General features: G+C 41.8%; 1 protein-coding gene across 1 annotated transcript in view; it reads left to right on the top strand.

Annotated features, from left to right (window-relative positions):
- Nucleotides 1-463: 463 nt before the first annotated feature.
- cdh19 (cadherin 19, type 2) overlaps nucleotides 464-17,186 on the top strand; it is a 32,340-nt gene continuing 15,617 nt past the window's right edge. Inside the window, 4 exon segments of the mRNA XM_070435401.1 lie at nucleotides 464-665; nucleotides 6,538-6,932; nucleotides 7,033-7,327; nucleotides 8,540-8,659. Coding sequence (XP_070291502.1) covers nucleotides 6,696-6,932; nucleotides 7,033-7,327; nucleotides 8,540-8,659 — 652 coding nt within the window. The 5' untranslated portion in view covers nucleotides 464-665; nucleotides 6,538-6,695.

Raw genomic sequence — 17,186 nt, 5'->3', positions numbered from 1 at the left:
ATTCGTCTACAACAGTTAGAGTAGTGTGAACTCTCCACAGTGGTCGCACAGTGTCCACAGACGATTCACGTCCAAACACACATGAATTCAAAACTCGTGTCAATATCAAGACAAGGCCTACGTCGAGGGCTTTCTCCGTCTTTCTCCTCGGGCTTAAATGTCAAAAACAGACTGAACCCTCTTATCACTCGCAGAAATAGTCTCCTTGGATTCATTGCCATCCAAGATTCTAATAAGTGCTGGATTGTTCGCAAACAGAGAGGGAGATTGAGAGAGAGGGAGAGCAAGCGAGATCCGGGTAGAAAGATAGAAATCCTGTTGTATCTCCAGGCTGGGGCTATTTGCATGGCAATGAAGGCCGTGAGTGTTCAGCACTGTTCAGATGTGCACCCAGACAATAGTGCCAGTGTTTGTTCTTTCAAGGGAAGTTTGAGAAAGAGAGAAAAAGGGAAGAAAAGAAGAAAGGGGGAGGTCGTCAGTGGAAGGGATTACGCATTGTGAGAACCATGTCCATTTGCTGCTACTGTTATTGGGTCTGAAAAGCAGTATCTGCAGTACCAGGGCCCTTAGTTAACCAGACTGTGTGTTTTCTTCCACACCATGAGGATCTCTGTTGGTAGCAGCTGTTGAAGAGTGGCTTAAAGAGAGAACAATCACGTATGAAGGTGGGTGTAGCTAATGTTTCTTTCAGAATGTGAAATTAATAAAGAGTATAGACATAGATCTACTAGAGAGGATTCAATTCTAAGTCGGTATGGTTTGTTTAATTTAACATGTAGGTATTACATGTAACTGACTATTGATGCCGGATTATGTGAAACTGGGACCAGACCAACTTTTCGAAGAAATGCTTTCATCATTGTTCATGTACCGTTATTAAAAAACTCAAAGTATATCATATGCTCTATAAAGCCTTAAACATTATGAATCTTGAAATAGAAGCATGAATACATTTTTATCAAAATGAATCAATTGAATGGGCTTTCTGTAATGCGATGGTCATTCCAAGGATCATTTAACTATTTGATTTTGTATTGTGAGACCCCTTGAAGGTATCAAAAAAAAATATGACAAAAATATTTGATGAAACATTGAATTTGGAATCAATGCTATTAATCCAATAGAAACACATTGAATAAGATATTCACTACAACAGATAGTCCCCCCCAAAAATCTAAAGCAAGTTTGTTCTGAAGTGTCTGTCCTATATCTGAGAGATATGAGAAAGATCCGTTTTTACATGTATTTATCCCCTTATTTTAGGCGCTAAACTATCTCCATATATACTTCCATATATTATTTTAACTGGTACCCGGGACCTTCAGATGAGTATTGTGAGGTGTGTGGGCGTCCTAGGGTAAAACGGAGAACACCATCATGTTTGTGAGAGTCTCAGCGTTCAACAACATTTTTGTGAGAAGACCAAATTTTGGTCTCATGGTCTGACAAACACCACTCTAGCTCTGCCATCTTTCACCGCAGATGCGGAAGTGCGATATTGGCAGATGCTGTGTATTGAGACGCAGCCCATGCAAAAAAAATATCTCTAGTTTAAACAAACAAAGTTTGATGGGGGTTTTTATATTATGTTAATTCGATTTCCACAGGGGCATGACCGTTGAAGACCGAGGGTTAAACACCCAGACGGCATATCTATAGAATGACCTCACTGTTGCTCAATGCATCTCAAACTGTTAGTCCCTTTTGTCTCTACTGGTTAACACATAGCATTACAGTTGCCTGTATAAGACAGATGATCAATTAGTATAATGTATGTTAATGAAGAATTGTAATGTAAACTCTGGTGATATTGTGGTCTTAATTAAGAACTCCTCTGAACATGTTGAACTCTATAGTGTACATTGTCATTCTTCATTAAGATGCGTTATTCTAATTGCTTATGAAACTAACAAGACAAAACAATTTACTCATAGAAATATCAAAGTGTGAATGTACAAAGGATCTCTTAAAAAGGATAACAATTAACTTTTTTTCACTCTAAAATTACCACGTTAGTGATACATTGTAGCCACTAATGACTAACATAACAACACGCAAATACAGTAAGACTTCTACTAAGTAGTACATGGTAGCGTGACATTCTGCCATTGTTTTTGTTCAGCTTGGGGTATTCATGTTCCTGATTTAGGAGAGGTAGATGACATTGCTTTCTGAAGCAGAACAGTAAACAACATGTCCCAACATGGGCTCCCCAATGACCAATTAAAATCCATTTTAGTTTTGGTGAAGTGATCCAACGATGGTTTGGTTCTTCACAGGGAGATCAACCATTCTATCTGTCTGCTGGAAATGAAAGGGGGATCATTCAGCAGTGTTTTGTATTAAAGTGACATTTCAGGCTGGCTATCTATAGGCATACAACTTTTTTGAAATTGACTAGTTACACTATTGTTGTACTGTTACTTTGTTCCACTGATTGCATGCCAGGGATGAAAGTACAGCATGCTCTGCACACATACAAAACATTTACTCTGCGATGGACATACCCTTACTGGAGTGTTATATTGTTATTACATGTCTTATACACTGAAGTTACTCTGTTATAATGTCTTTGTCTACATAGACTACCTTGTGTTACACTTACAGGCCTTATGGCACATTGCACACATGTTTAATGCAGCCAGTTCTGAGAAATGACAGGTAGGTAGTTTAACAGTATGTGAGGCGTGATGTGGAGAATGTAAATATCTCAATGAGATCACATATAGGAAAATAATGTGACTGTCTCACTGCATCTAGTGTTTAACATTGCGAGACCCCAGCTCATTCTCACTCTGTCATGTCATGGAATAGTGGAGATGTGTACATGTTCCTGCTTACTACAGAAAAAAAAGGTCTGCCAGCCGCAAGGTTCTACACGCAGTGATCCTATACATCAAAAATAAATTCAAATGGTGCAGCGAATGGAAAATAGACCACTTTCTGGGGTTGCTCAGATCAACACCCCAGCGTAATTTGCATTTATTGCATTTTTGACAGATTCTAGAATAAGTAATCCACCACCATCCACGCCATGTTTCATTGTGCCATCCACGCCATGTTTCATTGTGCCATCCACGCCATGTTTCATTGTGCCATCCACGCCATGTTTCATTGTGCCATCCACGCTATGTTTCATTGTGCCATCCACGCTATGTTTCATTGTGCCATGCTAATGTTTCATTGTGCCATCCACGCTATGTTTCATTGTGCCATCCACGCTTGTTTCATTGTGCCATCCACGCTATGTTTCATTGTGCCATCCACGCTATGTTTCATTGTGCCATCCACGCTATGTTTCATTGTGCCATCCACGCCATGTTTCATTGTGCCATCCACGCTATGTTTCATTGTGCCATCCACGCTATGTTTCATTGTGCTACTTGATGCCATTGAGCCAGATGCCATTTCAGTTGAATTACCATGGAAAAAAGCTATTGCAAAAAAGAATTGCTAATGGACATGCATAGAAATATTAGCATACAATATGGATTGGTAGGAAACCTGGCGTATTCACATTAGTCTGTTGTCATGGCATTAGGTATTTCTAAACAAACGACACAGCACTTATGAGTTAGGACAGACTTGAGTTAAGACCTGCCTATAGCACCATATTTTTATGAGCCTTTGTATAAAAGCATGGGTGCTGTTTTTCTGTCTAGTCTATGCACCATCTTCTATTGCATCTTGTTAGCCAACTATCTCTAGATCTGTTGGGCAGTGTGTCAGCCAGTCACGGTGGTGTGTGACTTATCTGGCACTGATATTTATTGGTGTACCTAGTTGGGAGATGTTTAACACTGGGAGTTGCCTCAGTAGTGTCGGAGGCTGTTTTCTAGTTTTGGCCATCAGCGTTCAGTTAGCCTGCTTGGCAGCCCTATGAAGGCCCATCATTACTTTACGATTCACTGGCCACTAATTGGAATTTCCCTTCACGAGGCTCGTGCTGATATGAATATGTCCAGTTAAGACGCACTTACACACAAACATATACACTTTCACTCACATTGTGCGACCAAATTGAATTTCAAAAAGAAATTGGGCATTGGTAATAGATTTTTACAATCACATTGTAATGTATGGAGCTTGACAGTAAATACTTTCACAAGATTAAATATGACCATTAGGCAGTCAGACTACTTCCATGGCTACTACAGCGACCACTACTTATTTCAAAATGCAGACAGTATTATTGTATTATTTAATATTATTGCACACAGCATTATCTCTGGTGACGTTGAAAGTCTATATTTCTGAATGTACAGAAACATACAAAATGTTAAACTACTAGAAGCATTTCACTGATGGTGATGGTATTTTGATGAAACTACTATTTCATATCTTGAATTCAAGGTCCAATGCAGCCTTTAAAAAAAAATCTCAATATCAAATCATTTCTGGGTAACAATTAAGTATCTTACTGGAAACAAAAAATAGCTTCTTAGCACAGAGCAATTTCTCAAGCTGGAATTTTGCTAGGACTGTTTGGGAGTGGTCTGAGTGGGCAGGGGGAAACAGAACACTAGCTGTTATTGGCAGAGGTTTAGAACAATTTTTCTTCTTCTTTATTGGTCTATTAATTATACAGGCAGGTCACCCGTCATAAAAGTCAGTATTCGACGTCTATCCATGTCTGAGGACATGGAAACGCGAAAACCAGCCACCACGGGCAACAGTGAGCTCTTTTACCAATAGGCTTTGGTTTTGCTATTGTGTTGTGGATGGGGATGGCAGATGCTTGTTCGCATCTGGTTCCAAAGGTTGCATGTTTGAATCCAATAATACAAAGTTGTTTTAGATATTTTAGTTTTAAGCCAATACCAAACCTTAACCCTTACCTTAAACATTTGGAGTTAATACCTAACCTTAATAATTTTTAGTTAATGCCTGAACTTAAACCTTGGAACGATACAAAGTAACCAAACACTTCAGACATTTGGAACAACTTCGAAATTTGATGTTTGAGAAAAATGGATGAACGTCTAATTTTGAGACGAGATTATGAGAGCTTTTTGTAATGAAATTACTGCCTGTTAATTTCTCCAGGCAGGCAAAAAACTCCATCCCAACTAAACAGGCTGAAATGTCATGCAGGATTTTCAAACAGCTCTACACTAAAAGGGCATTATTATAATTTTCACAATTTCACAGTATTATTCCAACCCCCACAATGCGGATATATATATATATATAACACATGAAAATCACATGTTTGACTGCACTGAGCCTTTAAGCCATTCTCACCACAAAATAATTTGGAGAGTTTCTCTGAACAGGAGACACAAAAGGAATCGTGGGGCACTGTTTGCATCAGGAGTGAACAGTCAGACAGCAACTATTTGACTCAGTTACACACCTGATCTCTATGAGACAAGATTTATATTGGGAATAGCATGAAGACAATCTGAGGGAAACGGTAGATTAGCAAGACACTAAAATAGAAACAAGCCATTATAATGACAGAGACACCAGCTGTTGGTGGAGTATCACTATTGGTTACCATACCAATGCAAAGGGTTTCATATTGGTTTCTCTGTCAATGACAGAAGCGACCAGCAGATATATTGCATGGTTGTCATGATGGCACTGTCAAAAAGTTTATTAAAAAAAAACGTTTGATTTATCAGCTCAAACAGAAAACCACTAAAATGCTCTAGAATTGTCAGTTCAGTTTTTGTGTACAAAACGTTTTACATTTTATTAATATAAGATAAGTAAAATATGGTCTACAGTTCATATCTCTTTGTTTCCATTGTTAATATTGACCAGGCCTGTTGCTGGGTTTCCACATTCCCTAAACTCTCCCTTCCGGAACTACTATTAGACATGTAGTCATCCTGCAATGTCCTAGACTTGACCGAAGCTCCACATTTCAGAGGACATTTTATGCTCTTTCCAGGCACATGTGTTTCTATTGTCCATGTCTGACCAATTATTGATTAGTCAGCTGCAAAGAGCTGTATCATGCTGAAGGAATGATGTTTGGGTCCTACTGCTCGCCCATGGAATACAATACATGGCCTTGTTTCCTCGTAAAACAGAGGAGGCTTTTTATCCTCACAAGAGTTCAAGTCAAATTCCCAGCATTAGACCATCCTTCCAAGAAGCAGAAACACAAAAACTTTTCTTGGATATCTCTGTTGAAATTGCGCTTGTCAGTAATAGCTGTTTAAAATGTATTTTCATGCCTCTAAATACAGTGTTTGACAAGGGGTTGATAGAGGCCACGGCTGGTATTTAGATTTGTGTCAAAGCCTGGTAAAAATACTCTTTCATCTTGTCAGCTAGATAAACAACAATCAAATATGAAAGATGACTTGCTTCTCTTCTTATTAAAAATTGATCTCGGTTGTGTATTGTTCAGATGAGGATTCCATCTCTCAATGTGGTCAAATTGCTTTGACCAGAATTAATTCACCCATCATCTCCATTTTTGATAAATCGTTACAAAATCTTATGAATATGTTGGAATATTCATCTTATGAAACAAGTTCAACAAGTCATCCATTCCAACCACCCTTGTCCCTTCCACAACAGAATGACTGTCTACAGCAACAGGCCAACAGCAGGGTGGCCAGCCACCTCTCTGAGGTCCTTACCATATCACTGTGTCTCTCTGACGCTCAGAGGAACCTTTTTAATGAACCAGTGACATCTGTACCTCTGTGCGCTAACCACGGGGAGAGGCTCAGGAAATGGATCAGAGGACAAACACAATGCGGTGTCCTTGTCTGCTGGACTTAGTTATTATCCTGTCCTTGACATCATGCTGCATGTTGAGTGAGGCGAGAGCTCCACACAGTCTGGAGCCCAACCACCAGCTTGGCCAGGGGTCTCCCACCACAGCTCTACACCAGAGACTCAGACGGGGCTGGATCTGGAAACAGATTTTTGTCCCAGAGGAGGACCCCACTCCAAGCGTGATTGGCCAGGTACCAGTTCTCCCCTGAATGAAAATGTCCTACATTATAGCAGTCAATGGCTTTTGACTAAATTCTCAGTAGATTTGTTTTCTTTTCTCCTTTCCCTCAGCTAAAATCAGACTACGACAGAGGGGATTTCTCTATCAAGTATATACTGTCGGGGGAAGGTGCAGGGGAGATGTTTGAGATTAATGAATATTCAGGAGAGATCCGTACATTGCAGAAGCTGGACCGCGAAGAGAAGGCCTTCTACCTCCTGCAGGCTCATGCCCTTGCTCGGAAGTCCAACGAACCCGTGGAGCCCCAGTCAGAGTTCATCATCAAGGTCCAAGACATCAACGACAACATCCCCCAGTTCCAGAACGAGCCCTATGTCTCCAGCATCCCTGAGATGTGTCCGTTGGGTAAGTTTGACACATCAATATGCGAAAACTACAGGTCCATATTAAGACAGCCTCAGTCCCAGCAGAAGTTTGAAATAACTCCTGCTGAGACTGTCCTAGTATGGACAGTGACACAGTCAATTACATTTAAATTACGCATGTGGTTGATGAAAAACCTTAGTTGAGGGATCTTGTGAATTTGACTGAGCACATGAAGTTACGATTAAGTCCCTCAAGTCACATGGTAGAGTGATTTTACGCAGGTTTGAAATGTTACCTGCACCTGTACCTTGAGGAGCATTTGAAATGAAAGCATGTACATTTCGCCGTATGCATGTATTTTGCTTAGCACCTGGAGTTGTGATTTGTGAGTCCCTCACATGGTCCAGGGGATTTCATACAGGTTTGAAATGTACCTTGAAGAGCATTTGAAATAAATGAATTGTTTCATCTCATTTGAAATGATCAAATAATATAAAGGCTATATGTCTGTCCTCAGTCGCCCTTTCAGGAAGTTGAAAGTATTGGTTTGTGTATCATCCCTCTGAATCCCTCACATTATTTATTTTTATGTAAATAATGTTATCATTACTAGAGCCATTTCATAGCGCAAGCGTAACCATTTCAATTTATATGTAATCTGCCTTTTCAGAGTAATATCTTTCTTGTAATAAATCATAATGCATTGGACTTGGACAGAGAGAGAGAAAGAGAAGAAGAGAGAGAGAATGAGAGGGAAAAAAAAGAAAAGGTGGAGACACAAACAGAGGTGGTCATAGAGAATGAGAGATACAGAAAGTAATACCCCGGCTAAGAGAGAGAGAGAGCGAGAGAGAAAGAGAGAGTGGTCGCTAGAAGAAACAGAAATAGACATGCAGACTGAAAGAGAGGGACAGAGAAAGATAGTGACAGAGTGGTGTAGGGAGAGAAACGAGGAGAGAGAACGATAGGGAGCGAGAGACAAAGGGAAAGAGAGATGTCACGGTGGAGGGTGGAGAGGTTGTCACGCACACCTGCCCAGCCTCAGTGCCTAGTGAAAGGCCACAGTGAGCGTTGGGCACCCAGCCTTATCCCATCCCTCCTCTGCCCACCGCCTCCCTCCGCACCCCTGAGCCAGACAGACCCTGTGGGAACGTGGCATAATCACTTTATTTCCCCGTTGGCTGCTGGAGGGTGGCTGGGAGGCTGTAGCCTGAGCCAAGCCTGCCTGTGTGATCCTCTCCCCCTCCACAGGGACTATCGTGGCCCAGGTGACAGCTACAGATGCTGACGATCCCCTGTTCGGAAACAATGCCAAGCTCATCTACTCCATCCTACAGGGGGAGCCCTACTTCTCTGTGGAGCCCAAGACAGGTATAGTTGAGAGATAGGCAAAAAGTATGTGGACACCCCTTCAAATTAGTGCATTGGGCTATTTAAGCCACACCCATTGCTGACAGGTGTATAATATTGAGCACACAGCCATGCAATCTCCATAGACAAACATTGGCAGTAGAATGGCCTGTACTGAAGAGCTCAGTGACATTTAACGTTGGCACATTCATAGGATGCCACCTTACCAACAAATCAGTTTGTCAAATGAATGCCCTGCTGGAGATTCCCTGGTCAAATGTAAGTGCTGTTATTGTGAAGTGGAAACGTCTAGGAGCAACAACAGCTCAGCCACAAAGTGGTAGTCCACACAAGCTCACAGAACATGACCAACCTTGTACTAAAGTGCGTAGCGCGTAATAATTGCGTAGAGCGTCTGTCCTCGGTTGCAACACTCATTACCAAGTTCCAAACTCCCTCTGGAAGCAATGTCAGCACAATATCTGTTTGTCGGGAGCTTCAAAAAATGAGTTTCCATGGCCGATCAGTTGCACACAAGCCTTAATCACCATGCGCAATGCCAAGCGTCGGCTGGAGGGGTGTAAAGCTTGCCGCCATTGGACTCTGGAGTAGTGGAAATGCGTTCTCTGGAGTGATGAATCACGCTTCACCATCGGGCAGTCCGACGATGAATCTGGGTTTGACAGGTGCCAGGAGAATGCTGCCTGCCCGAATGTAGAGTACCAACTGTAAAGTTTGGTGAAGGAGGAATAATGGTCTGGGGCTGTTTCTCATGGTTCGGGCTAGGCCCCTTAGTTCCAGTGAAGGGAAATCTTAATGCTACAGCATACAATGACATTCTAGATGATTCTGTGCTTCCAACTTTGTGGCAACAGTTTGGGGTAGGCCATTTACTGTTTAAGCATGACAATGCCCCTGTGCACAAAGCGAGGTCCCTACAGAAATGTTTGTCGAGATTGGTGTGAAAGAACTTGACTGGTCTGCACAGAGCCCGGACCTCAACCCCATCGAACACCTTTGGGATGAATTGGATCGCCGACTGCGAGCCAGGCCTAATCGCCCAACATCAGTGCCTGACCTCTTTAATGATCTTTTGGCTGAATGGAAGCAAGTCCCCGCAGCAATTTTCCAACATCTAGTGGAAAGCCTTCCCAGAAGAGTGGAGGCTGTTATAGCAACAAAGGGGTGGGGGCGGCAACTCCATATTAATGCCCATGATTTTAGAATGAGATGTTGCATGTGTCCACTTACATTTGGCCACGTATTTTTTATATGTTTTATTTAACCTTTATTTAGCTAGACTACTAATGTAGTGTATACTGTAGATACATTCACATGGGTCCATGAATACAAAATATGTCATGTTCAAGATCTTTAAAGAGCAAGTACTTGATTTAATTGATAATCAAGCTATTAAACATAAGAAAGATTTGTGTGAATTCACCCCTCTCTCTCTGGGTGGTATCTCTCTCTTCACCCCCCCCCCCCCCCCCCCCCCCCCCCCCACCCCCCTTCTCTGTCTCCACCTTCCTACCTCTCTCTCTCTCTCTCTCCTCTCCCTCCCCACCCCTCAGCATCATCATGACCTCGATGGCCACATGGACAGGAGGCTAGGGACCAGTATCTGGTGGTGGTGCAGGTGAAGGATATGCTGGGACTGAGCGGTGGTTACTCTGCCTCCACCACTGTCACCATCAGCCTGACGGACGTCAATGACAACGGACCCACCTTCCAGCACAGTGAGTCACATCAGTCACTTCCACAGAGTCAATGTGCCACTTCCAATCCTCTCGCACATGCTGATTCACATCACAAAAGAGAAAGGAGTATGAGTATTTTCAGCCTCTTCAGTTTGCATGACACAGTTGTATTCTGCTCTTACTCCTTGTTGTAGACTGCAGTTTAAACACACAAGCAGATGTATATTCTGAGAGAACGGTGTGTGCTGCGTGAGTGCGTGTGGTGTGTTGTGGCGCGGCTGCGTGTGTGTGTGTCTGTTTGTGAGCCCGCTGGATGAATTTAATCATTCACACATGAAAGGACATTTGTCATCGCTTTGGAAACAAACCTGGCTTCCTCTGAGATAAACCTCTCTAAATGAATGCCAAGGGAAGAATCAATTTCTCTCAAATGGGGGAAACAGGGACAGCACTTTTAACAAAGTACGACGTTCTTTTTTTCTAAATCTTCTTATGCTATTTGAGATAGAGTATGTTTCAAATAGTTTCTTACAAGTTTATAACTTTATAAACTCAGCAAAAAAAGAACTGTCACTGTCAACTGTGTTTATTTTCAGCAAACTTAACCTCTCTGGGGTAGGGGCAGTATTTTGACATCCGGATAAAAAGCATGCCCAAAGTAAACTGCCTGTTACTCAGGCCCAGAAGCTAGGATATGCATGTAATTGGTATATTTGTATAGAAAACACTCTAAAGTTTCTAAAACTGTTAAATTAATGTCTGTGAGTATAACAGAACTGATGATATGATATATATATATATCAGGCAAAACCCAGAGACAAACCACCCCCCCAAAAAATAATTCCACTTACCACTTTTTTCAATGGTTATTACTTTAATTATAAGGCCAAGTCCTCCCAGATCCAGTTCCTAGGGTTCCACTAGATGTCACCAGTCTTTAGAAAGAGTTTCAGGCTGGTTTTTGGAAAAATGACCCAGAAATTGTAGTTTTTCTAGGTGGCTCCATTGTGGCTGTCGTGATTCCAATCGCGTGGAAGAAAGTGCGTTCTTTGGTATTTTTCTCCGGTAAAGACAATAACGATTCTCCGTCTTAAATTTTATCGTTTATTTGCGTATTAGGATACCTAAGGGTTGATTATAAATGTTGTTTGACTTGTTTGGAAAAGTTTATTAGTAACGTTTGGGATTCATTTTTTGATGCATTTTGATGGAGGGAAAATGGGTGGATTAACTTGACTGAAGCACGCCAGCTAAACTGAGTTTGTATGATATAAAGGACATTATCGAACAAAAGGACCATTTGTGATGTAACTGGGACCTTTTGGAGTGCCAACAGAAGAAGATCATCAAAGGTAAGGCATTTTTTACATCGCTATTTCTGACTTTTGTGTCGCACCTGCCTGGTTGAAATATTGATTTTCATGTGTTTGTATGCGGGCGCTGTCCTCAGAATAATCGCATGGTTTGCTTTCGCCGTAAAACCTTTTTCAAATCTGACAAGTCGCTGTATTTTGATGTATAACACATATATTTTCAAGAATGTTAAATATTTGAATTGAGTATTTTAGAATTTTGCGCTCGGCAAATTCACTGGATGTGGGCGCTAGCGTCCCACCTACCCTGGATTAACATGTGTAAATATTTGTATGAACATAACAAGACTCAACAACTGAGACATAAACTGAAAAAGTTCCACAGACATGTGACTAACAGAATTGAATAATGTGTCCCTGAACAAAGGGTGGGTCAAAATCAAAGTAATAGTCAGTGTCTGGTTTGGCCATCAGCTGCATTAAGTACTGCGGTGCATCTCCTCCTCATGGACTGCACCAGATTTGCCAGTTCTTGCTGTGAGATGTTACCCCACTCTTCCACCAAGGCACCTGCAAGTTCCTGGACATTTCTGGGGGAAGGGCCCTAGCCCTCAACCTCTGATCCAACAGGTCCCAGACGTGCTCAATGGGATTGAGATCCAGGCTCTTCGCTGGCCATGGCAGAACACTGACATTCCTGTCTTGCAGGAAATCCCACACAGAATGCGCAGTATGGCTGGTGGCATTGTGAAGCCGGAGGGTCATGTCAGGATGAGCCTGCAGAAATGGTCCCACATGAGGGAGGAGGATGTCTTCCCTGTAACGTACAGCATTGAGATTGCCTGCAATGACAACAAGTTCAGTCCGATGATGCTGTGAGACACCTCCCCAGACCATAACGGACCCTCCACCTCCAAATCGATCCTGCTTCAGAGTACAGGCCTCGCTTTAACGCTCATTCCTTCGACGATAAACGCGAATCCGACCATCACCCTGGTGAGACAAAACCGCGACTCGTCAGTGAAGACGAGTCTGGACTGAAGGTGCCGGTGATGTCTGGTGAGGACCTGCCTTACAACAGGCCTACAATCCTTCAGTCCAGACTCTCTCAGCCTATCGTGGACAGCCTGAGCACTAATGAAGAGGATTGTGCGTTCCTGGTGTAACTCGGGCAGTTGTTGTGCCATCCTGGTTGGTGTTTTTCAGAGTCAGTAGAAAGGCCTCTTTAGGTCTACATTTTCATAACTGTGACCTTAATTGCCTACTGTCAGTAAGCTGTTAGTGTTTAACTACGTGGGACAGGTGATTCCTGAGTGGTGGCGTACCTAATTCTCGGTGCGTCCCACCAAGGTCCAGTGAGGCAAGAGGAGACTAAAAACGCAGCGCGAGCGCACCCTCCGTATTATCTCTCTACCACTAAAATTGTATAATTAAGCTACATAGATCAAATACGTAGCATATTCATGCACAACTTTACATCACACATATTGTAATATACTCGAGAGATCATTACAGGCGTGACGAATACAGGCTCTGGTGGGATCGCAGGCTCTCCATCTTGTCAGATTCTTTCAAAAGGCTATATTTCGGCGAAGCAGCACAATTGAAGCTTTACATAACTGATCCATGATAGTCTCTTGGATGCCTTTAAAGTGCTTACCAACTCTACGCTAAAACATGATAGAGACAGATGTTCATGATTTTTCTCGCTCACACTGCAAGGCACGTACGAGCACAAAACGCTTAGGAAAGAAGAAATGTATACTTCTGTCTCATCTCCATCATGATCTATAATTCAAACCTGGCGCTCCTTTAGCATTAGTTATCTGATATAAGGAAGTATGGATATTCTTTCCTGATTTTGTCCGTCGATAGGCTTGACAAGTTAGTTTAGATAATAGCTAATTAGTTGTTTCATCTGCTATGTGCATATATAGGACATGCTTGTAGTGGTCTGTATCGACTCGATTTATAAATGTGCGGACATCCTGATTATCTCTTCTCGACAAGTTAGGAAAACCGCATCCTTTCTGTAAAATCTCGGAATAGAGTGGCTGTGTGATTCACAGGACGAGTGTAGTGCTTATGGATTTATGTGTAATACCAGGCGTATACATGTCAAGTCTGTGATAGGTTCTAAACTGATAGAGTTAGTTTCGAATATGGATAATTATAACTCTGTCCATTTTAATACTTTATGGTATTGGATATGGAGTCAGACGACATAGTTATTCTGTTCCTTGCTATATTTGAGCGTGTGGAGTACAACATATGTTGTCCAACCACAACACAATGTTACTCTCGAGTTAACACCTCTATTTAACAGTCGGCCTTTTCACTGTACAGTTAGGCAATTAAGGTCACCAGTTAGTCGAAAATTGTAGGACACTAAGAGAGGACCTTATCTAGGCTTGACTCTGAAATAATACACTCATTCATCCAGAGATTGGCGGCAACATTCTAACTGCCCGAGTTAACCAGGAACGTCATCGAGATCCCTTCTTAGTGCCTCAGGCTGTCTCCAATACGATAGGCTGAGAGAGTCTGGACTGAAGGTTGTAGGGCCTGTTGTAAGGCAGCCTCACCAGACTATCACCGGCACCTTTTCAGTCCAGACTCGTCTTCACTGACGAGTCGCTGGGTGTTTTGTCTCACCCAGGGAGTGATTGTCGGATTCGCGTTTATTCGTCGCGGAAGGTATGAGCGTAAAGTGAGGGCCATGTTACTCTGAAGCAGGAGGGTTCTGTGTAGTGGAGGGGTCACTTATTGGTCATTTTGCAGGTGAGGTGTCTCACAGCATGCATCGGACTGAACTTGTTGTCATTGCAGGCAATCTCAATGCTGTAGTTACAGGAAGCATCTCCTCCTCATGTGGACCCATTTCTGCAGGCTCATCCTGACATGACCCTCCGGCTTCACAGGATGGCCACCAGCCATACTGCGCATTCTGTGTTGGGAGGTTTTACCTTGCAAGACAGGAATTGTCAGTGTTCTGCCATTGGCCAGCGAAGAGGCCTGGATCTCTCGGAATTCCCTTGAGCGAACGGTCTGGATCCTGTTTGGATCTACAGGTTGAAGGGCTAGGGCCCTTCCCCCAGGATAATGTCCGAGGAACTTGAGGTGCCTTGGTGGAAGAGTGGGGTAAACACTCACAGCAAGAACTGCAAATTATGGTGCATGCTCCATGAAGGAGGGAGATTGCACCGCTTTATGTTAGTACTTAATGCAGCTGAATTTGCCTCCAACCAGGACCACTGAGCTATTTACTTTGATTTTTGACCCACCCTTTGTTCAGGGACACATTATTCATTCTTTAGTCACATGTCTGTGGAACTTTTTTCAGTTTATTCTCAGTTGTTGAGTCTTGTTATGTTCATACAAATATTTACTACATCGTTTTGGGAATCCAGGGTAGGTGGGACCGCTAGCGGCCCAGCATCCAGTGAATTTTTGCCGAGCAAGAAATTCTAAAATACTCAAATTCAAATATTTAACATTCTTTGAAAATATATTGTGTTATACATCAAAATACAGCCGCTTGTCAGATTTGAAAAAGGTTTTTACGGGCGAAAGCAAACCATGCGATTATCTGAGGACAGCGCCCCGCATTACAAACACATTTGAAAATCATATATTCAACCAGCAGGTTGCGACACAAAAAGTCAGACAAATAGCGATGTAAAAAATGCCTTACCTTTGATGATCTTCTTCTGTGGCACTCCAAAAGTCCCAGTTAACATCCACAAATGTCCTTTTGTTCGATAATGTGCCTTTATATCATACAAACTCGTTTGAGCTGGGTGCTTCAGTCAAGTTAATCCAACCCATTTTCCTCCATCAAAAGCATTACCAAAATGAATCCCGACAAACGGTTACTAATAAACTTTCCAGAACAAGTGCGAAATCTAAACATTTTAATAATTCCAAACCTTAGGATATTCCTAATACGCCAAATAAAACGAGTAAAATTTAAGACGGAGAATCGTTATTTGTCTTTACCGGAGAAAAATTACCAAAGAAACGCACTTTCTTCCACGCGATTGGAATCACGACCAAGCACAATGGGGAGCCACCTAGAAAACTACAATTCTTGGGTCATTTTTCCCAAAAAAACCAGGCCTGAAAAACTCTTTCTAAAGGACTGTGAAACATCTAGTTGGAAAACGCGTAGGAATATTGTATGTTGAAAAATGTCAGTTGAACTTTTCTGCGTTACGGATACGAAAAATACAAAGGGTTCACTTTCCTTAAACAAAAACACGCTGAATTTGCAGAAAGGCGCCAAATTCAAAAATATTCCAAAAAAAAATATTATAATCAATGCAAGCACAAAAGTGAAAAATATTACCAAAAACACAGCTTTAGCTTGTTGTTAATTCACCTAAATAACGTGTCAAAAGAATTTTTGAAAATAATATTTATACACCGGAAAGAAATTCAACAAGGACTTTGTGGAATAGAGTAAACACTAATAATATTCAATGCTATAACAAGACATTAGAAGAGCCATAAAAATATATTAGCTTAGTGGATATCTAGGAGGAGGGACTTGGCCTTATAATTACTTCAATAGACGCATATACTGAAACAGGAAGTGGTAAGTGGAATTAATTGTTTTAGGGTGGGGTTTAATCCTGGGCGAGAGAGTTTATAACGCTGAATTAATATAAATATAATTTTCAATATCATCCGTTCTGTTTTATACTCAACCTTAGATCTATTAGATATACAAGTTTTAGAAAACTTAGTGTGTTTCTTCTTATCACAAGGTAGACCCTTCAGATTATTTCATCGCGCACACTCACACTAGCTTCTGGCTGAGTAACAGAGGCAGGTGGTTACTTTGGGCATGCTTTTTATCCGGATTTGTCAAACTACTGCCCCCTACCCCTCCAGAGAGGTTCACCAGTTTGCTTGAATACATAAACACAGTCTGACAAGTGACAAGATTCCTTAATTATTTGCTGTAGTTTATTAAGTTATAATCTGTGAATTATGAACACTATTTGGAAACATATACCTCTATCTTTCATATATAGCATTAAATAAGAAGTTACTTAAACAAAAGAAACAGTAAAACGCCGTACTCATTTTAAAAGTGGCGTGGTGCCCTGTTTTCCCATTTGAGAGAAATTGATTTCTCTCCCTTGGCATTCATTTAGAGAGGTTTATTTCTCAGAGAAGCCAGGTTTGTTTTCCCAAGGTCATTGAAAATGGTCCTTTTCATGTGTGAATGATTAAATTCATCCAGCGGGCTCACCAAAACTAAGATTTACACACAGCAGCAGCTAGTCCGCGCTCATTCTTGGCAACACACACACGCAGACTACGACACGAAGCACAACGTTCATACTCAGAAATAGACTAACTCTGCTTGTGGTGGTTTAATTACTGCAGTCTACAACAAGGGAGTAAGAGCAGGAATACAAACTGGTGTCATGCAAACTGAAGAGGCTTGGAATGAAGTGTACTCTACTAACCTCCTTCCTCTTTTGTGATGTGCTCGTACCAAGCAATGATGTGCACGACAGAGGA

This window comes from Salvelinus sp. IW2-2015, linkage group LG27 (assembly GCF_002910315.2).
Source record: "Salvelinus sp. IW2-2015 linkage group LG27, ASM291031v2, whole genome shotgun sequence".
Classification (NCBI taxonomy): Eukaryota; Metazoa; Chordata; class Actinopteri; order Salmoniformes; family Salmonidae; genus Salvelinus; species Salvelinus sp. IW2-2015.
This window is presented reverse-complemented; position numbering and strand designations above follow the sequence as displayed.